General features: G+C 43.7%; 1 protein-coding gene and 1 pseudogene across 1 annotated transcript; one reads left to right on the forward strand and one right to left on the reverse strand.

Moving 5' to 3' along the window:
• The first annotated feature begins 5,824 nt into the window (after nucleotides 1-5,824).
• Nucleotides 5,825-14,802, forward strand: LOC120665210 (TBC1 domain family member 10B-like). Its single transcript, XM_039944685.1, has 18 exons — nucleotides 5,825-6,063; nucleotides 6,691-6,760; nucleotides 6,849-7,313; nucleotides 7,404-7,553; nucleotides 7,653-7,766; nucleotides 8,060-8,118; nucleotides 8,202-8,268; nucleotides 8,364-8,415; nucleotides 8,526-8,618; nucleotides 9,446-9,529; nucleotides 9,641-10,059; nucleotides 10,221-10,282; nucleotides 10,797-10,866; nucleotides 11,458-11,538; nucleotides 11,617-11,718; nucleotides 13,111-13,244; nucleotides 13,527-13,644; nucleotides 14,127-14,802. The coding sequence occupies exons 1-18, from the start codon at nucleotides 6,020-6,022 to the stop codon at nucleotides 14,388-14,390; spliced, it is 2,448 nt and encodes an 815-aa protein (XP_039800619.1). The 5' UTR covers nucleotides 5,825-6,019; the 3' UTR covers nucleotides 14,391-14,802.
• A 9-nt stretch (nucleotides 14,803-14,811) lies between these two features.
• Nucleotides 14,812-16,409, reverse strand: LOC120667682 (annotated as a pseudogene).
• Nucleotides 16,410-21,940: the final 5,531 nt, after the last annotated feature.

Genomic DNA, 21,940 nt, shown 5'->3' on the forward strand with positions numbered 1-21,940 from the left:
ACAACGGTTACAGAAATATGTGAGAATCTTTTCAAATTATAATATATTAGTCTATCAACTCGTGCTCCCACACAAGTTAATTAGAATTAATATAAAAATAAGATTAATAATTATAATTATCTATCTCACCCCGTTTTTCATCTATTAAATATTCTAACACATACTCTAAAATATATATTTATTATTATCTTGTTACAATAGATTTTATTTTGTATCACACCTCCATATGTATTCGATATATATCTAGTTGAATTATTTGTTTGTGAATTGATATTCTTATCTCTTTCATCATACATGAATATATGGTGACATATATTGTAGGTAGTATTTTTATATAAATATAGTAGTATAAATAATATATTAATAATGATAGAAATATTAATTTAAAATTTTATATTGGTGCACTTTAATATTTTATTATAATTATATAATTTAAATTTAGATTTAAGAGTAATTTAACTTGTAATAGTAATGACATGATTGGATAATTTATATGCAAATTTAGGGAGGTATTTGTATTATTTTAATAATGGCATGTGTGGGTAATTTACACAAAATATTAGGGGGTTACTTTAGATTTGTTTATAATGGCACAGGTGGGTAATTTAGATATATATTTAGGAAGTTATTTTAGTCTATTTTCATAATGGCAGAGGTGGGTAATTTATTATGAAAGATAACAGATTTGATGATTATTATAATTAGAGTTGTTGGATTGATGGTTGGATATTTCTAATTTTTGTGAGAATTTATAGAATTTTTCTATTTTTTTAGAGTGTCCACCTAGGATCCTAGGTGGCTTTATGTGGAGGCTCCAAATGAGCCTCCAATTAGTAATAGTAAGATTTAACCTTTTTAACTCTAAATTTAATCACTCGTGTTATTTAAAAATTTATGCAATATATCATTTCTTTTGTTGTGTTTTGCTTTATCAATAGAAATTCTTCAAAAAATAACTTAAATTTGATTATATTTGTACAATTTTTTTTAATAATATGAGTGGTTGAAGTTGGGATAACTTACTCTGTTTAGCTGGCTTGTCAGACAGACAGCCAGCAGTCAGCCAACAATAGTTTTCTCTGACAACAAATCAGCACCAGCTATCAGCCAAAGCCAGTCGAACAGAACTATTAATCCATTATAATAACTTGCTTTTTCATTCATTGAAGCTCTACTTGCATTCTACAATGAATGACACAAAGGAGACTTAATAATTTGTCACAATAGCATTTGAGAGTAAATTGGTGGAAAATATTGATTATGAGTATATCACTGAAAATTTTATTTCCAAGAATACTAAAAGAATTATGTTGTTCAAGTAGAGATTATGTGTCACAGCCCAAAGAAAAAAAAGAGAAAAGAAAAAAAATCCTCGCCGGGCCCCACCCGTCAGCCTCTCCCTCTCCTCCTCTCTCTGTTTTCCTCCGCGCGCCGCGCGCACGCGTCCCCGCCGCCGGCAAATCTCGTGCCACGTGCCGGCCATCCTCGTGCGCCGTGCCAACCCGTCCCTCCTCTCATTGCCTCAAGACCCCGCCCCCGGCCCCGTTCCCCTCAAACCCTAACCCTATCCCGTTTCCCTCCTCCATTGCCGCCGCCCCCAAGCCGTGCCACCACCGCTCGCCGCTGCGATTCACCCGCTCTGGTGAGCCGTGGATCAATCCCTCGCTCGGGGAGCTCCTTCTTACCCTCCTCTTCCGATTCCGGCGCTTACCCGGCCTCCTTGTTGGTTGCGCAGGGCCGCCGCCGCCGCTCGCCTCCGCCCGCGGCCGCGCAGCGCCACCGGGATGCCGCCGCGTCGCCGTTCCCCGCCTGTGTCGCCGCCGGTAGGGATCGCCGCCGTCCCCTCCACGCCGTGCGCGCGCCCTCGGCCCCTCTCCGGCCCTGTCACGCCAGCGCCGCCTTGCACCGCCGCCGTCGCTCCAAAAATTATGAAACTTGTTTTGTTGGATTCCTCTAGCTGAGATCTACTTAGGAAAAATATTGTGTCGTATGTTACTTTGCTGTAGATTTATTTATAGTTTTATCTTGCAAAAGTGAGTTTAATGCTTATTTATTTGTGTACTGCTAGAAAAATCTAAAACTAAATTTTGTTAGACTCCTTGTGAGGTGTAGTTTTCAGTGGTGCAACTTGTTCACTTGGTTCCTTGCTGTTTATCAAAGTTTTAGCTTGTTTTCTTATGCTTTGTCTGAGAAAGTTTTAGCTGATCCAAACACGGGGAAAGAGTAGGTCGTGGTGGTTGTAATGATGTCCTTGAGCAAGGCGTCATTATTTTAGTAAGTCTTTATCGTAATCGAGCTTCGTGAGGGCATGTAAATATAATAAACTTTAAGTTTCCGTTTAATATGACTTTCGTGAGCCCAAGGCTTGTAAGTGAAGCTTGAAACCCACCTATATTGAACTTGTAATATTAAGTTTCGAACTCTGGTAATGTAAAACTGCTCTTTGTGGATTATTGACGATGTATTCGATTGTAAACGGTATGTGCATATGCTGATTCTGGGCGTATGTTGGAGCACATACCGGGACTACCGGATTTGATATTATTTTGAATGAATGATGTGTCGGTTATTCGTGTCTCTAGATGTGGGATAACACGTGGCACGCTCTCCGGCAAGCACGTGTTAACTCTCATCTGGATGATAATGACCGGCGATTCGTTTAAAATAGTATCAAATTGGGCGGTTCTCACATTATGTACCGAGAGTTGAATAGATAATAGATTCTAGATTTACATTATTATTGTTCTATTTGTCTAGACTGAAAAAGACCCTGTTCTACGTTCGGTACAAGATCCCGAATTTTGCCGGCACGGCCTCCATCCTTTCCCCTTAACTCCAACCCGCATCCGCCAGAGCAACCAATCGTGTCTGACAAACGTCATGGCCTCCTCCTTCATAAGGACTACCAATCGAGGAGAGCTGGAACCTGGAAAAGGAAGAACAAGATCGCTGCTGCAGGCATGGTAGAGGCCGTTTAGTTTCCAAATTTTTTGAGTGCTACAGTAACTGACAACGTTTGACCACTAATTAAGAGTATTAAATGTGGATAACTGACAAAATCTATTCCATAACCCGGGTGAAATTGCAAGACGAATCTTTTAAGCCTAATTAGAACATGATTGGATAATGTCGTGCTACAGCAAACAACCTTTAATGATAGATTAATTAGTTTTAATAGATTCGTCTCGTGATTTCTCGTCCATCCATGTAATTAGTTTTATAATTAGTCTATGCTTAATACTTCTAATTAGTAGTCAAACGTTGTCTAAAACTTTTCACCCAAATTTTTTTGGCAACTAAACTCCCCCTTAGCACCGGCACCAAGCACCATACGAGCCCGCTTCAGAGTTTTGCAGAGTACATGTGCCGTGTTTGGTAAAAATTCCCGCAAAAAGACAAACACACGCATGGAGTACTAAACAAAGTTTATTTGCGAAACCTTTTCATGGATGAGTGTAATTTTTCGAGACGAATCTAATGAGCCAAGTTCCATCATGATTGGCTACAATAATGCTACAGTAACCACCTCTAAATCATACTCTACTCATGCGGTCAAAGATCTTATTAGCTACAGCATATGTTACAGTACCATGATCGTAAAGATTATTTCATAATTAGACTTCATCTAATACCTCTAATTAGTAGTAAAAGAGACGAAAAATTTTCATAACAAATTTCTCGTGCCCCCAACCAAACACGGCCCCACGCAGATAGCTGGAACAAGGAGCGTGGGCAGTGATGATCGGCGGGGGGACATGCCCTAGCCTTGGTTCGGCACGCCGAGGCACGCCGAACGCGGCATTAAAAGCAGCGGCGCATGTTACGCATCGTCGTCCCCCGCGGCGAGGAAGGAAGGATGATCACATGTTCACAGGTGTCTCGGCGCTATCCCTGCCCTTGTGTTGTGCCTGGCCCGGCGGCCGCACGGATCCCGCTGCGGCGCGATCTCTGCGACCGGGTGCCGGCAAGTGGTGTCGGTGGGTGTGGGACGAACCCCGTTTTTATTTTCCCAGTAGCGTCACTGGCGGTGCACCTTCGAACTCCAAAGGTGTTGAATGTTGATGTCCAGGGGCGGAGACAGGGGGGCAGGGGCTGGCCCCCCTAATGATCCCGTAGCACCATTATCAAAAATGGAACTTACCCTAGCGGTAGCCTGTGGCAAGACTGCTTGGCTCCCCCAATCACTGCTTGCCCCCACCAATGATAAAATTATGGCTCCGCCCCTGTTGATGTCGGTGGACAAATTGGAATGGAGATGTATAGATGTTGAGTTACCGTAATATCGTGTGGTTTTGTCTTCAGTGACGAACTAGCGATACTAATCTTTTGCTCTCTCCGTCATGGAATATAAGATACTTTACTTTATTCTAAGTTAAAATAGTTTGAGTTTGATAAAATTTATAGAGAAAAATATTAGCTAACACATCAAATAAGTAAATTATAAAAATATATTTCATAGTGGATCTAAGTGTTCTCATTTGATATTCAAAATATTATTACTTTTTTCTATAAACTTGATCAAACTTAAAACAGTTTGACTTAGTACAAATCAAAATGTCTTATATTTTAGAACGGATGGAGTACTCACCTAAGGTTACATGAGCAGTACTACTCCGATCCTTCATGAGTAACATATTCCACTTCCGGAAGAAACAATAGCTCTGTTTAGCACAAAAAAGTAAAAGAAATTTATTACACATACCCCTAAATGCAAAGTCCCATTCATTCTATTGCCTCAACACAATTACAAGTAGTTTAGGCACACACTATTGAATTCCATAATGTGTACAAAAAATATTACCCTCTTACGCCTTGGTTTGTACAAACAAGCTATTTTTCCCTATTTTCTATCGACCCTGGATAATTGAACCACAAGTTTAATAAAATATACTCTACCTTTCTCTTTTTTTATATAAAAGAAGCTACCGTAGGCATGGAGCCGATGCGGAGTTCTCCATTTATTGATGTGGCAAACTTAAAGTTGAGCTGAATGCAATGCTTGCATGGAGGACAAAAAAATACAATGGAAAGAGGCACCAGGATGCAATGCTATTTTCCCCTATTTTCAATCAACTTGGATAATTGAATGTTGCCTTTGCTTGCAACATAAAAAGTAATTTGGTTGTTGATTGTCAGTTCCAACATATCTAGCACATATTCCTCATCTGCCCTTTGCCTGCAAGAATGAAGCTGCTTCAGTGATGGGAGTCCTTGGGAAGTTACTAGGGGCCTGTTTAGTTCATTTTGCAAAATAATTTTGCAAAGGAATCTTGGTCATTTGAAGTACTAAATGAAGTCTATTTGTAAAACTTTTTGCATAGATTGGTTGTAAATCACGAGACGAATCTAATGATGCTAATTAATTTATGATTAATTAATAATTAGCGGATGGTTACTGTAGCATCACTGTTGCAAATCATGGATTAAGTAGACTCATTAGAATCGTCTCGCGATTTACAGCCCATCCATGCAAAAAGTTTTGTAAATAGACTTCATTTAGTACTTCAAATTAGTAAGATTCTTTTTCACTTTAATGCGTTTATGGTTTTTTTTGCATTTACAGGACCTAGAATTGAGTTCCACTGGTTCGATCAAGATCCGCTCCATCAAGGAAGACAGCTCAACCGCCGGGAGCCCGGGAGGGAGGGACAACACGAGGTGACACCGTTTCCCCGAGCACGGAGGATCGGGATCTCGGTCTCGCGGAGGACACAAGTCACGGAACCCGTACTGCGTACACCACTGCGACTGTGCGAGTCCTCGACCAACCCCCGTCCCCGTGTCAGCCAAGAAAAGACCGCGCCGCGCGAGCCACGAGGGCGGTCACTCGCCACAGGGTCACCACCATTTCTCCCGAGTCCCCACACCCGAGAGTACGGACACTCTCCTACTCTGCCCGCCCCCCGCTCACGCCCGCCCACCCCAGCGGAGGCCAGATCAAACCCCACCGCCACCCCGCGCTCGTCGAGCTAGCCACGCCGCCCGCCGGGTCCGCGAGGAGGAGGAGGAGGAGGGGGAGATGAAGCCCAAGAGCCTCCCGTTCATCGCGTTCGAGCACAAGCGGTGCGTCCCCTCGTTCCCCCGCCCCCGCTCCCGCCGCGCCGTGGCGGCGTCCTCCGCCGCGCGCCGATAGCTTCCGGCGAGTTCGGGTCCCTCCCCTCGGTCCCGCTGTGGAGGTTCCCGCTCGGCGGGTTCGGACGTGCTTGTTTTCGCTCGCCGGGGATCTCGGTCCGTTGCGGCGCGGGGATTTGTTTTGCTGGATTTTCCTTTTTGGTAATGCGGCGGGAAATTCCGCGCGCTTGTTTGCGCCGGAGGGCATCTGGCTTCCCTCCACGATTCGGAGGGGGAGGAGGTGTTTAGCTTCATGTGAAATTGTTGGCGGAATTGCACGAATCGGGAGCTCTGCGGTCCACTGGCGTTTGTCTTTTCCAAAAGATCTGGGGTCTGTGGCCGTTTTCATGTGGCAGGAGCGGGCAGTTTCGGATTCGTTTTGGCAGGACTGCTTGTTCTGGAATTGCGTTGCGTATTTATCGAATCCGTGATGAATATGACTAGTTATAGCAGACATCTCTTCTGCTTTGAATCTGGGAGGGGACGCAAGTATAGATTCCTCGAAGTTTTTAGAGTAGATAGTTGCATTGTAGTTGGGAACCGTCTACACTCTTTTCTGACGTCGTGTGACTAAATCAGGGATGCATATGGCTTTGCTGTGCGGCCCCAGCACTTGCAGCGTTACAAGGAGTACGCAGGCATCTACAAGGTAGAAGATACTAGACAGCCCCCTGATTTTTTCATCTGCATTGTATGCTCTTGACACACTACACACCTTGTTGGTGCTGTACTTGCAGGAGGAAGAGGAGGAGAGATCTGATAGATGGAAGCATTTTCTGGAGACGCAGCCTGAATCGTCTGCACAGGATGCTGGTGATAATGCTAAGGGTGGCGGTTCTGAGTCACTGCCAGAGAAGACATCAGCAGGGCCACGGAAGATCGAAATATGGACGCCAATTAGGAAGTCCCTTGGCAACATCGAGCAGATGATGAGCCTGCGTGTGGAGAAGAAGCAATATTCTGATGGAAAGCAGCAAGCAAATGATGGATCCCATCCCGTGAAAGTTGAAGAGGGCAAGTTGTCAGAGGACTCAGAAGACGAGTTCTATGATGTAGATAAGGTTGATCCTAGCCAAGAAGTGCATTCGGGGGATACTGGGAATGCTGATGTCGGAAGCAAGAGTCATGAAGAAACTTGCATTTCAAAGGAAGAGTTAGAGTGTCTGGTACATGGTGGACTACCAATGGCTTTGAGGGGAGAGGTGCAGTCTAAGCACTGAAGCCTTTTCTTTCTTTCTTTTATTTTTGATTTATTCAGCTCATTCAGCAGCTCTGTGCATTTCTGTTGACAGCTATGGCAAGCATTTGTTGGTACTGGAGCTCGTAGGGTAGAAGGGTATTATGATAGTCTTGCAGCAGAAGGTGAATCAGAAAATAACAAATGTTCAGATTCTTCAACCTCAGAAGCTATCCATGAAAAGTGGATAGGGCAAATAGAGAAGGTAGCTCTTTATGGACATTTTCATGTGGAATCATTTCTTTTTGGATACTTACTGCTGGAAAGTTTAAGACAGTTCAATCTGCACTTTGGTTCCTTATAGGACTTGCCCAGAACTTTTCCAGGTCATCCTGCTTTAGATGAGGATGGAAGAAATGCTTTGAGACGCATGCTTATAGCTTATGCTAAACACAACCCATCAGTTGGGTACTGTCAGGTAATTCTATCCGACAAATGGTCAGCCTCATTGTTGTCTTTTATGTTACCAAAATTCGATTGCTTGCTTCTTTGGATAACCGAAATGGCGAACCAATATAATTTTTCCTTTTTCTGTACTCATCACACCACAGAGGTGAATATAAAACCTAATCTTCTATGCTTCTGATGAATCTGAAATAACTACAACCTTTCTCAATCAATATTCTGGCATCCTGTATTGTTTTACCAACGTTTTAGATCAGACAGAAATCCAACATCTCTTATCATAGATTCATCAACTGAATACTGTAGGCGATGAACTTTTTTGCTGGTCTCTTGCTTCTATTGATGCCGGAGGAGAATGCATTTTGGTATGGCCCAAGACAATTTGTTGTATCCCATGTTATTGTTGGATCAAATAATCTATTAAATCCATCACTGGTGTATGTTACAGGACTTTGGTTGGAATTATCGATGACTACTTTGATGGCTACTTTTCTGAAGAAATGATTGAGTCACAGGTACTGCGAACTCGCCCAGTAATGTTTGTTTTGCATATTGGTGGTGCTTGGAGCCCCAAGTTCAATTCATCCTCCGAATTTCGGTTGTATTTCAGGTGGATCAGCTTGTTTTAGAGGACTTAGTCCGAGAGAAATTCCCTAAACTAGGTTAGCAACCTATCACGATTAAAATATAATTTTGGTGGCACACAACTCTTTCTGACCTAATGGAAAAGGAAAATCCAAGAATTACGGTTTAACATACTTCTTTTATGCAGCGAATCACCTGGATTATCTCGGACTTCAAGTTGCATGGGTTACTGGGCCGTGGTTCTTATCAATCTTCACAAATGTGCTTCCCTGGGAGAGTGGTTAGACTTTATTTGACATTATTTTCATCACTGAGTACTTGTAGAAGAACATTTTCTAAAAGTATATCTTAGCTAATGTAATTGTGTTACCTGCACAAAACAATTAACATCTATCATTCCAAACTATGCATTGCTTGTAATAGATGACTGAACAATCATGATCTCATGCAAAGGAAATATTGAAAACTAGATGACTTTGATCCTGGTCATTTGTAGGAGAGACTAAGTGGTAAGGGGTAAAGTTAGCACTCACTATATGGTTTGAAAGATAACTAGGCCTGCCTTAGATATTAGGGCATCTCTAGTGGTAGAGACCGGCCTCGATCTTAAGCTGGGACTGGGACCCATGTCGCATAAGGTCTCCCTCCCTTGTGTATCTGGCCGACACCTACCTTAAGATGGGCCCCGCACAAAAATTAAAAAAAACATGGCTTGACGTCGAGGCTCCCCTCCCCAGCATCCGTTTGGCCCACTACCTGCAGCAACTGTGGCAGAGAATTGATTTCTTTATTCATTAAGACCCGGCCACAAGTTTAAGGGCGGTCTCTATCACTTTTTGCCTAAGGTCGATCGTAAGGTCGACCGTGTAGTGTATAAGATCGATCCTAAGTTTCTTAAGACCCTCTTATTCCCAACACTACTGATGCCCTTAGTGGTAGTTATGGGATACCCAGGAGGCCAGGAACGCCATGTAAAACTCACTACTATGATTACTTATTAGGATCCTAGTTACATATATAAGCAATAAACCTGCTCAGTGTAGTGATCCCATAAATATATAATTGAAAAAACTTTACATCACTTCTGAATATTATTAAACATTTCAGTTCTCCGTGTCTGGGATGTGCTTTTGTTCGATGGAAACAGAGTGATGCTGTTCCGGACAGCTCTTGCGCTACTGGAGTTCTATGGTACCAGGATATACATTTCCTTTGTTTCATTTTCCAAAAAGAATATAGTATTTGTAGTCAGCTGATACACAGCAAACAATTTCTGTCGACTGATGCCCGCATCAATTGTAGGTCCTGCACTTGTAACTACAAAAGATGCTGGTGATGCAGTTACCCTTTTGCAGTCTTTAGCTGGTTCCACTTTCGACAGCAGCCAGCTTGTCTTGACAGCTCGCATGGGATACCAATCCGTAGATGAAACAATATTGCAAGAGCTAAGTAATAAACACCGCCCATCTGTTATATCTGCAATGGAAGAAAGAGCGAAAGGTCTAGGTGCTTGGACGGACGCCAATGGTCTTGCATCAAAGCTGTATAACTTTAAACGTGACCCTGAACCACTGGTCTCATTAAGTGATTCAGCCGACCAATTGAGTGATGTGGGAGATGGGGATGCCAATCAAGAAAGTGATCCTGGAAACATGGATGATATGTATGGTGGCGTGACAGTCAATTCTGAGATTGATTCTTTGCCTGATCCAAAGGACCAGGTAACCTTCTCGATCATAGTCTCTAATTCCTCCTATCTTCTACACTTAAAAAGGGTTGTAATCTGTGGCACTGCCATATTCTTTTCCTTGTCCTTGGTCAAGTCTAGAGATTGTTGTAGTTCACCATCCCATGGTAGTAATGTTTAGTTTTAGCACCACAGGTTGCCTGGCTGAAGTTGGAATTATGCCGACTGCTAGAGGAGAGAAGATCAGCTGTTCTCAGGTCTGTTAATTCCTCTCCAAGTTTCCATTACTTATTTTTTCACAAGTTGCTGGAACCATTACTGGAGATATCACTTTTAAATTTCTCACCAGATGTAATTAGCAGTTAAATTGTAGAGTAATTAGTGCGATGGTAATGTTAAATGTTCTCTCCCTTTCCTTCTTTTTAATTGCTTCAGTGGGGACCAGTTTTTTGAGTAATATGAACTAAAGCTGCTTTTTTTTCCCCAACTCCTCTAACATCATTGCTGAAAATAAATCCATAATTCTTGACCTGGTTGACCACATACCTTGCATGAAATATGACAAGCTTATCAATTGTTTCTGGGAGCAATACAAGCAAACTATTCACTGCTGTTTATTTGCCAAGTTCTAGCTGTTGTACCTGTGTTGTGAAACTGTTACACACATGATCTCTTTACACAATACAATTGTGCCCTTTTAGCAGAATATTTTCTTTTTAGTTGATATGTTCATTTTATTTATGTGTTTCCTTTATTCTTTCTGCCTTGCAGAGCTGATGAGCTAGAAACAGCGCTGATGGAAATGGTTAAGCAAGACAATAGGCGCCAATTAAGTGCAAAGGTATAGAATACTATACTGTTGTTTACAAAGAAGATATTCAGCAACGGAAATATCCAGAATTTAGATTGTATGGTACTACATACTACACTAGTACCCCCATTTCAGTATTTAACAATATAGGCTCACAACAGTCACGCGCACAGACCAAGCAATACGTCTAAGAACAGTAAACGAGAAATGTCACACATACTGACATGCCCCTATTAAATTGCATGCTATGGTCACTAAACCTCCTTCACGAATTAAATTAGTAGTAGAGGGTGGAGATGTTGCTATAACTGCACTCTTGCTTTCGTTTGTAAACATTTATTTGTGAATTGTGATACTCAAAACTCCTGAGTAAAAAGTCATATACGGAGTACCGTTGAGCTCATTGTTGCCAATTCCACATAAATCACTTCTAACTATGTTTAGCTTGTATTCCTAAAGTATGAATATATAAGTATCGTTCTATAATTGTGAAGTACAAATTACTATTTGATTTTTTAAGGAATCATTCAGCAAATTCATCATAATTTATTTTATGAGCTAAAGACTTCTTGTTTTCTTGGGCCAAAGAACTGTGAAAATATTTTCACTTTTGTTTTTCAGGTTGAGCAGTTGGAACAAGAAATATCTGAACTAAGACAGGCCCTGTCAGACAAGCAGGAACAAGAGGAAGCAATGTTTCAGGTACAGTTGGTGTCTGCACCTTCATCTAAATGCATTTTCCTACTACTGCACATCCACTAACCAGGAATCTTGTTAAAGGTCCTGATGCGTGTAGAACAAGAACTGAAAATTGCAGAGGAAGCTCGCATCTCGGCCGAGCAGGATGCTGCCGCTCAGAGATACGCTGCTAATGTTCTACAGGTTAATCATTGACTTAATCTATTGCCAACACCAGCTTTATCATTTTATGCATCAGCTATTTCCCCCGCTGTATAGCTTGCAAAAAATCTCTCGGTAAGGTTGAAATTGAAAAATTGGCCTTGTTCAGAAATTAACTGGGTTTCGTTGGAAATCTGTGAATTGGTTCAGCTCCTTTACCTTTTTGTAAAGGACTGTTTAATGGTACTGTTCCCCATTTATCCACTATATATGTACTTTTCTTTCTTAGATATTAAAAAACTCAACTTTGTTGTGAAAAAGGAAAAACTGGACGGCTTCCACAGTACAGTCCTGAACCCTGCTTTCAATTTGCAACCATCACATTATTTGCTTTAAGATATTAGATATCCTTTTCAGAAAGAGGTCTCTAATTTATAAAAACATCCTCCTTTTTCTTTTTCTTTTCTCATTTCCATTGTTCAAACTATACCTGTTGTTTGGTATCTCATTGCTGAGTCCCAAGTTCATACCCACGTCAAATGGCTAGCGTATGGATAGGAATTCATGTACCCATGTGAAAAAGAGTTGGTTATGGATAATTCCCATTGAAATAGGGCATGAGGAGGGTTTATTCCCCATTTGCGACTTCGCATCCATCCCCAGTTACGAACATGTGGTGGCAAGTAGGAACATCTTGGCCCCTCCCTGACTGGCATCCATGTCTCAGTTCGCTGAGGTCGTGGCCACCATTTCCTTCAGCCTGGTTGCCCTCGCTTGCATCAAGCTCGACAACACGGCAGCTCGTATGTTGCTGTGATTGGTGTCCGCCTTCTCGGTATCAACTGCTGAGCTGCCATGTTGCCAGCCTCAAGGCCTCTACTGGTTAATAAGCTCGTCACAGCTCTCCAGGTCCGTTGAGCTGCCATTCACTCCATTCTCCATGCTGCACCTTTTGAAGTCACAATCCAATGGATAGAATATGAGATGGCTCAGGTTAAAAGAATATGACCTGAATGACCCGGCACACGGCCGCCCACCTGTCATCATGCATGCTACTTGTGTTGCTCAGCTATTTGCTGGATGGACAACAGCAGCCATCGGTGATCGGGATGCATAGTATAGCAACAGTGTCCATCAGAGATCAAATCTCAAAGCTTATCCGTCAGTTATCCAACTACCCATGAGTAGGGAGAAATTGGGTGTGGGCAAATATGGGGAGGGTACACAATGGGTAAATGAGAGCTGGTTATGGGGAGGGTATAGTTCAAGCTACTAATGTTTGTATTATTACTGAGCTGCGTTCTGGTGCTTCTATTATTTTGTTCCCACTACTTATAATTATTTTTATCAGAATTGGCAAATTAGTATGTGCTTTTTTCCCTAATCTTCTTTCACCTTAGCTTCTATGCTTAAAGGATCATGGTTTATGTGCAGGAAAAGTACGAGGAAGCTATGGCTACACTTACCCAAATGGAGAACCGAGCAGTAATGGCAGAAACAATGCTAGAGGCTACACTGCAGTACCAATCTAGCCAGCAGAAGGCATTGTCCCCTTGCCCTTCTCCAAGGTATCTCAGTTTTATCTTCTCTCAATACTCTTTGTGTGAGATGGACAGCTCCTTAAAACTAGTAATAAAGCAGTGCTAATTTACCAATCAACTTTTGCTACTCCATCCGTTAAATATATGATGTTTAGGGCAAGCTAATTAGTACATTTTTGAACTAATTAGCTTAACTGAAAACATAGTGTTCTAATACCATGATGATAAATTTAAGTTACGTAGCTTCCTGTCATTTGTTGTCATAATGTTCTAATGTTGATAACTTTCCTGGACCTGTTCCCCTTCTAGAACATCAATGTTAGATGCATCCCCTAGTCAGGCAAGCCAGACTTCATCACAGGAGTTCCAGCCAAGAAGGAAAAACTTGCTCGGTCAATTTTCACTGAGTTGGCGTGATAAGAACAAGGTATTTTTTTTCTTCTGACCAAAATATAACAATTCTGAGATATGAGGCATACTAGATATGGTTGTCTTTGCCACTTAAATTGCTTAGATTGAAAATTAATTTAAACATTTTAGTCTGCACTGCAAGTAGCCAAGTTTGCAATATTTGATGTTCCAAATGAAAATTTAGTGGAGGTACTCCCCATCCGTTTGAGTTAAAAGCATTAGCTTTATTTTTATCTTTGTAGTTCATATGGCCTAACCTCGATGGTAAAGCTCTGTATAAACCTGTTTCTACCAAGTACCGAAAATTACCTTGCTGCTTTTCATTTCTTTCAAATGTGACCTTTGCACCTCTGATACAGTACATTTTGGTAATAGTTGTGAAATTTAAATTCTTTTAGCATACACATCATTCTGTATCGTTGGCCCTTTTTTTGGCATAAAAGTATGCTGGTGCTATTACTCGCTTTTAAACTCGTTTTCCCCATGGATTCCTCACAGGAGAAACAGAACATTGCTGATGACTACACAAACACAAAGTTTAACAACAATAATGACGAAACAGTAGAAACCTCCAGCAAAGATGATGAGAAGCAGAGAGAAACACTAGAGATAGATTCTGAACAGACAACAGAGTCAACTGAAGAAGATGGCAAGCTGAGAGCAGAGATGCCTGAGAAAGACAATGAGCTACCAGGGGTCCAAATAGCCACGAGCAATTTAAATGGGCAACATGAACAGATGCAAGAAATAAAATTGGATTGATAAGCAAAATGTTGCACTTTCCGAAATATCTATGCCACCACTTTATACCGGTACATCATATAAATATGGTGACGGCTGAGGTATCTGAGGGTGGCTTAAATTTTGAAAACCTCTTACCATGTATTGCTGTACTTGTTCATGCCCACTCTTGGTTCCCTCCCTCCCCCTTGCCCTTTGTGGTTTCTTAAATTCTTTTAGGTACCACGTCTATAGGTCTATAGGTTGTTTCTTCTCTCCATTTTTTTATCATTTGAGAAGAGAAAAAAGGAGCAGGTTGTATGGTTGTTCATTTGCCACCTTCTGATGCAAATGCATCAGAAGAATTGTATGAGATGGATGTGAATTCTGAGTAACTGTGACTCGCTTCTTGTAAATTATCATATTTTTTAGAGGGTGTGCTCGATGTAAGCAATTGTCTCTTTCAAGAGAAGGGAACTGTGTTGGCGCTAACCATGCCCTCGAGCGCCCTCGAGCCTTGGTAATTGCCTAATTGGTATAGTATACTGTGGTTGCCTGATGGTTCTCTACAGAGTTTTGAATACCCAGTCGAATAGGCATGTTGCGCTTCTTGCTGGCGTTTTCTCCTCAGTAAACAGGTGCATTTGGCTTTCCTACGTGCCGTAATTTGTGCACTCACTTGTCGCTTCTACTACGTCAACCTAAAAAAAAAACCTGTGGAGCCTGTCTCTGAAAAACCTTCACTTCGACCTCTTTGGTCTGGTATGACTTTGGCCCTGTTTGGGACGGTGGTAGAGAATCGCGCGACGCTTATGAGGCCGCGTCTGTGATTCTAGCTCGCGCAGTTCATTTTTTCGCGTTTCGTGTTGCAGGGGGCGGGCGGACGCGCGTTCACCGCGGGGGCGTTCGGCGGGATTTTTCGCTTTTCTTGCTCATCGCGGTCCCAAACAGGGCCTTTGGCCGGTATGTTTCCTCAGACGAACGCAAAGGCAATGTAATCAGGGTAAAGACTGTCTCACGAGTTAAACGGATCTGTTTACTTTGTAGAAGAACAAGCACTGTTTGTCTTTATCTATACGACCGTTTAGTCTGTGGGAAATTTGTCTGTGGAACATCCCCAAATGGTGAATTTGTGCACAGCACACTCCACTCTTTGAAATTGTGCACAGCACACTCCATTCTTTGATTTTTGTCTCCAACACACCGCAGCACATAAAAAGACTTCTTTGCCCTTGCAAAAACCGGGCCCACCCGTCAGCTCTCTCCCTCTCCTCCTTCCTCCTCCGCCTCATGGCGCCCGCCCGGACCGCCTCGACCTGCAGCGCCTCCGACCCGCCCACCACGGCCACCAGCGCCCCCGCCGCGTGCTCCGCCGCGCACCCGGACATGGCGCGCACCAGCGCCGCCGCGCACCCGGACATGGCGCGCACCAGCGCCGCCACCGCCGCCAGCCCGCCCCCGACCCCGGCGACCACGGCGTCGCGGCCGCCCTCGGCGCGGCATAGCCGCTCCACGGCCGCCAGCGCGCGCTCAGGCTCCCCGGCGGCGCCGTCCTCCGCCACGCGCCGGGCGAGCGCGGACGCGGCGCCGGCGGCCACCGCGCGGGCCCGGTTCTCCTTGGCCAGGCAGAGCGCGAAGAGGCCCCGGATCCAGACGCGGACGGCGCGCGCGTGGGCCTTCTCCCCGGCGGCCTCGACGACGGCGCCCACGTTGACCCTGGCCTCGAGCGGGCCGGCGGCGGCGAGGAGCTTGCCGAGCCTAGCGACCCGGTCCTCCCGGGCCACGACCTCGGCGGCCTCGGCCTCCCCGAGGCCGACGAGCGCGAGCACGGCCATGGCCTCGGCTTGGAGCTCGTCGGCGGCCCCGGAGGCGAAGGCGGCGTCGAGGGAGCTCCCTGGCGAGCGCCCGGAGCCTGCGGAGCGCAGGGAGGCCCGGGCCCTGGGCGACGAGGGAGTGGACGAGGTCCGGGTCGGCGGGCTGCTTGGGCGTGGGGATGCGCTCGACGCCCATGGAGCGGTGCGCGACACACCACTCCTGGATGAGGCGGAGGAGGAAGGAGGAGAGGGAGAGAGCTGACGGGTGGGCCCGGTTTTTGCAAGGGCAAAGAAGTCTTTTTATGTGCTGCGGTGTGTTGGAGACAAAAATCAAAGATTGGAGTGTGCTGTGCACAATTTTAAAGAGTGGAGTGTGCTGTGCACAAATTTACCATTTGGAGATGTGCCACAGACAAATTTCCCGTAGTCTGTTTATATGCCGTGTAACCCTACACGATGACTTGCTTTGTCTGTTTAGTCACATGTTTTTCCTGTTTAATGACTGTTAACTCGTTTAAATGTCTGTTTAGCCTGAATAAAGAGCTATGTTGCGTTTAAGGTTTAGGATAAGGGATAAGTCTATTTTACAACATCGAACTAGTCAAGAAGTCCGTTTTTCAACCTCCAACTACGAAACCGGGTAACATAGGCTCTCGAACTGGCAAAACCGTCCGAATCACCCCCTCGATCACTGTAGCAAGCTGTTTTGAGGACGGTTTTGCTACAGTAACATTTCCGAATTTCTGGAATTTCACACCTCTCAATTAAATAATAAAGAAAGCATAGTTAATATTGTCTAAAAATCATGATATTTTTTTGGGAGGTAGATAAAAAGACAAGGAATTTATTTTGGCTAGATGTGATACATTAAACATAATAAAATTTGCATTATAAAATTTTAAAAATGGGTAGAATTCAAAATTCCTTGAATTTTTGGGTTAGCTAAACCTTTGATAAAAATGAAATAAAAATATGATAATTCATAATTTTTTATTTAGTTTAATAAGGTATTTTTTATTGGCCCAAGTTTTTATGAAAGTTTTTGAATTTCTTCGCAATGCTCAAATTTGAATCAAATTTGATTCCTCAAATTTTAATTTATAAATATTCTATAGAACTTGGGCCAATAAAAAGTACCTAACTAAACTAAATAAAAAATTATGAATTATCATATTTTTAATGCATTTTTATCATAGGTTTAGCTGACCTAAAAATTCAAGGAATTTTGAATTCTACCTATTTTTAAAATTTTATAATTCAAATTCCTTTATGTCTATTGTAGCACATCTAGCCAAAATAGATTCCTTGTCTTTTTATCTACCTCCTAAAAAAATATCATGATTTTTAGACAATATTAACTATGCTTTCTTTATTATTTAATTGAGAGGTGTGAAATTCCAGAAATTCGGAAATGTTACTATAGGAAAACCGCCCTCAAAACAGCTTGCTACAGTGATCGAGGGGGTGATTCGGACGGTTTTGCCAGTTCGAGGGCCTATGTTACCCGGTTTCGTAGTTGGAGGTTGAAAAACGGACTTCTTGACTAGTTCGAGGTTGTAAAATAGACTTATCCCTTAGGATAATACTGCCAAAAGGAGAGGCGGTGGGTACTGGGTACATATGTCGTGCATTCGTGCAACCAAAAAAAAGAACTCGCCCTTGAACGAACAGGAACTTGTCCAACCATGGCATCAACTAGTACCGTCTGTTCATCCCATAACGGAACAGGGACACGCACTCTACATAGAACACAAGTCCAAAAAAAAAAGAGCACGAACAGATGAACTTGTCCAGCCATGGCATCAACTAGTACCAAACACCCTGTGAATCTGTTGCTACCCCCCTTGAGATTCAGTTGTAGCTGGGCTCTCTGCTGAATCCGCTGCCGCGGCCAGCTTTCTCCCTTGCGCTAGCGCTCGAAGAGTTCCTGGGCGCCACAAGGTTGCTGATGGTCCTCGCGATCTGCCGCTTGAGCTGCCCCCTCTTCAGTGGAGGCCTCTTCTCCTTCGAGCCCAAGTTGCCGCCGCCGTGCTGGTACTGGTAGGAGTAGCACTCCATGGCTGCCTGCCTTACCCGTGACCGCCTCCCTCTCTTCTCGCTTCCCTTCTTGTGTTCCTGTTCTTGCGAGCGTTCAGTGCTTGAGCCAGGTGCTCTCTTGCGAATGATGGCAGATGGTGACAGGTACTTATAATGGCGAAGCATACAAATGCCGTACTGACATGTTTCGCATGCTGTTCACACTATCGCCCGGTGTTTTCAGTTTGTTTATCATCTAAATAAGAATCATGTGATGTGCTTTTCTATTAGCATTCTTTGCAGGGACACTTTGACTACTGCTGGGCCACGGTGCCCAACTCTACTGATATTGTGTGAACGTGTGATCGACGCACTAATCAGGGAACTTATGCTGGCCCTGAAAGAGACTGAAACTTTTAACTAGAGGGTAAGTTGGGGGCCGTGTGTGTCGATCAGGGGTGCATCTTTGATCAGAAGCATCCGGAGACCATTGACCGGTCAGACCGGTCAGTCCAGCACATTCGAGCTCATGTCGTACAGTAGGAAGTTGAAAAAAATTTATCCCGCCTTATGGAGATAGTTGAATGGTTGGTTTTGGTTCACCTTCACCGTCACCTTTGCTCTGCCACCTTCTGTTGAACTGAACCTGTCATTAGAATAGTACACTAGCTATAGATGAGCAAACGGGCGGCCCGGCCCGGGCCCGGGGCCAAGTTTGGCCTGTCGTGCCACGTGCCGGGCTGCCTTGGACTTCGTGCTTGGCCAACAGCCCAGGCCTGGCCCATGGGCCTATTTTCGTGCCGGCCGGCCCAAATAGCCCGACCAAAATGATGTGTCGGGCCGGCCCAAATGGCCCATAAACATATGAAGATATCAATTTCATAAATGTTTAAAGAATCGTATAAGCTAAATATCATTAAGTTCATAAATATTAAAAAAACACATAAGTTACATCTATAAGTTAACTTATTGATAAATGATAAATGTTTAAAGAATCGTATATAATTATAGTTATATATAAGCTAACGGGTCTCTATCGTGTCTTCCACTAATTGCGGGTCGTGCCATGCCGCCTGACGGGCCTGCCTGGCGGCCCAAGCCCGGCCCGAGACCTATGCCGTGCCTAGCCCGGGCCCGGTGTCTTCGGGCCCGTGCCGTGCTTGGGCCTTGCCGGGTCGCCCGTGCTTGGGCCGGGCTACCGGGCCTCGGGCCTTCTGCTCATCTATAACACCAGGGGATGAACCCAAGCCCGGCATGGCATAATCATTGTTTATCACGGGAAAAGACGCAGCACTAAGCGCGGTTGAGTGTGGACCGTGGAGCTGAAGACACGGTTAGGCAGCACATGTTGGCTATCGACGTTATTACCCGGAGAGAAACGTGGCCATTCCTGTGAGAGACATGTCACTGGAGGTCTGAAATGTTCAGTGGCGTCTTCCAATGCAAGGTTCAGTGCATCTCGGTGGAGGAGGGTTCACGACATGAGGTGTCAGCTAGCGTGGCTGCCATGGCCTGGTGGCCGCAGCATGCGCCGGCTCACGGGGCGACACCTCGACCCATCGACCCAAATTGCCAGCAGCCGGCCTGAACCCGTGACCTTATCTCAGCTCTACGCGAAGCGAATGCATTTCTCCCCATCAGCTATTTGCCATGTGATCCATGCTGGTTATCTTTGTCAGCTGTCAAAATTTTCATTAAGATTAACGGAAAAGACATGGCCAGCAGCTAACAAAAATCAAAGATAATAGTTCCTACTTCCTAGCAAGGGCGCGCGAGACACCCGGGACCGGGACACCACAGCATCTCTTTTCCAAGAAAGAAAACACCGGAGTCCTAGCATACATTAACCAATCTCAAATCGCCACCAGCTAATAAAAATGGTTCTGCCGGTCGATGTGACTGCTGATTGCTGATTGGTCCATGCGTGTATGCTTCAGATTTCAGAAACACACCTCGCCTCCATAACCCACACGTCCTCGGCGTCGTCCGGTTAAACAAATCCAGGGCCTCCCGTCCCGGCCGTGCGGTTCAACGATTGACTATTTGACATCAGTGTGCGATCCACTCAAGCTGTATTTAGATCCCAAAATTTTACACCAAAAAACATTACATCGAAGTTTGCATACATGCATGAAGTATTGAATAAAGTCTATTTACAAAACTTTTGTAGTAAATCGCGAGATGAATCTAATGAGTCTACTTAATCCATAATTTGCAATAGTGATGCTACAGTAACCATCCGCTAATTATGAATTAATCATGAATTAATTAGACTCATTAGATTCGTCTGGCGATTTACAATCCATCCGAGCAAAAATTTTTATAAATAAATTTTATTTAGTGCTCCAAAATAGTAAAATTCTATTTTAAAATTTTTATCTCTAAAGATCTAAACACGGCCTCACACAAACCTCGTGACATGTGTGAGACCCGGTCTCGGCTGCTCCTAAAAGTGGTCAACTTATTCTTGCCAAGGAAATTTAAAGACCATGACGGCTCTATGCATAGATGCATTCAGAGCAAGTATTATAATGAGTTGTGAGTTGTCTAAATACTGATGTGGAAAAGAAAGATAAGAAAGAGTAAAAAAATGGGCTGTAAGCTTACAGCCTGCTTATTATGCACAAGAAACAAAAAAATTTGTGAGAATGACAAGTGGATCATACATTAATAGTGAAGAGTTCAACTACTATATGAATGGATTGAGAGTAAGCTAAAAAAATCTTTATAGCCAGCAGCTGGCTATATTATTAACCTTGTTCTCATAAAACTAGCTTAACTATCGAAATACCTGCGCCCTGTCCAACCAAACCTTCCGGGTTTCGGCATCCCATCCCATCCCATCCTTGAGTTAGTGAAGTGAGCACTCGACTTCAAACCACATGCATCACACACAGAGCAAAGAACCAGCGGAGATAGGAGGCAAGCAAGGCGAAGAGTGAGAGGAGCCATGGAATTATACCACCAGTACTTCAGCGACGGAGGCTACAGGAACAAGGAAAAGAGGGTGCCGCTGAAGAGGGTCCAGCTCAAGCGGCAGATCGTCAGGACCATCAGCAAGCTCGTGGTGCCGAGCGGCGGCGGCGGCGCCGCGAACCAGGCGGCGGCAGACCGCACATTCAGAAGAGAACCGAGCAACAACTGATCGAGTCTGCAGGGGCTAGTGCGCTGTGCTACTGCCCGTTATTGTGCATGTTTTGGCCTTTTGGGATTGGATGAAGAAATTGTTCGGATGATGCAGCTTTCTCACAGATAATTATAAGCTGCTCATAGGGGATCATTGCGTCAAGATCCTGGACGTTAGTCTTCGAGACTAACCTTCGCTGAATTTGCAGGAGTCACCCAATTTAAAGCATGCAGCACTCAGTTACTAAGAGCAAAAGAGACGAAATCTTACTATTACTAATTGGAGGCTCCTTTGGAGCCTTCATATAAAGCCACATAGGATCCTAGATGGACACTCTAAAAAAATAGAAAAATCTTATAAATTCTTTTGAAAATTAGAAACATTCATCCATCAATCCAACAATTCTAATTATAATAACCATCGGATCTGTTATCTTTTCTAATAAATTATCTAACTCTGCCATTATGAAAATAAACTAAAGTAATCCTCTAAACATGTATATCAAATACCCACCTCTGCCATTATAAAAAATCAAAAGTAACCCCCTAATCTTTGCGTAAATTACCCATCTATGCTATTATAAAAATAATACAAATATCACCTAAATTTGCATATAAATTATTCAATTATATTAT

The sequence above is a fragment of the Panicum virgatum genome, chromosome 3N (genome assembly GCF_016808335.1).
Source record: "Panicum virgatum strain AP13 chromosome 3N, P.virgatum_v5, whole genome shotgun sequence".
NCBI lineage: Eukaryota > Viridiplantae > Streptophyta > Magnoliopsida > Poales > Poaceae > Panicum > Panicum virgatum.

Bases quoted from the DNA above. Each gene is read 5' to 3' on its own strand.
- LOC120665210 (XM_039944685.1), top strand. From the start codon at position 6,020: ATGAAGCCCAAGAGCCTCCCGTTCATCGCGTTCGAGCACAAGCG. The intron at 9,530-9,640 runs GTACCAGGATAT...CATCAATTGTAG, and splicing joins TGCGCTACTGGAGTTCTATG to GTCCTGCACTTGTAACTACA. The intron at 10,060-10,220 runs GTAACCTTCTCG...TTAGCACCACAG, and splicing joins TGCCTGATCCAAAGGACCAG to GTTGCCTGGCTGAAGTTGGA.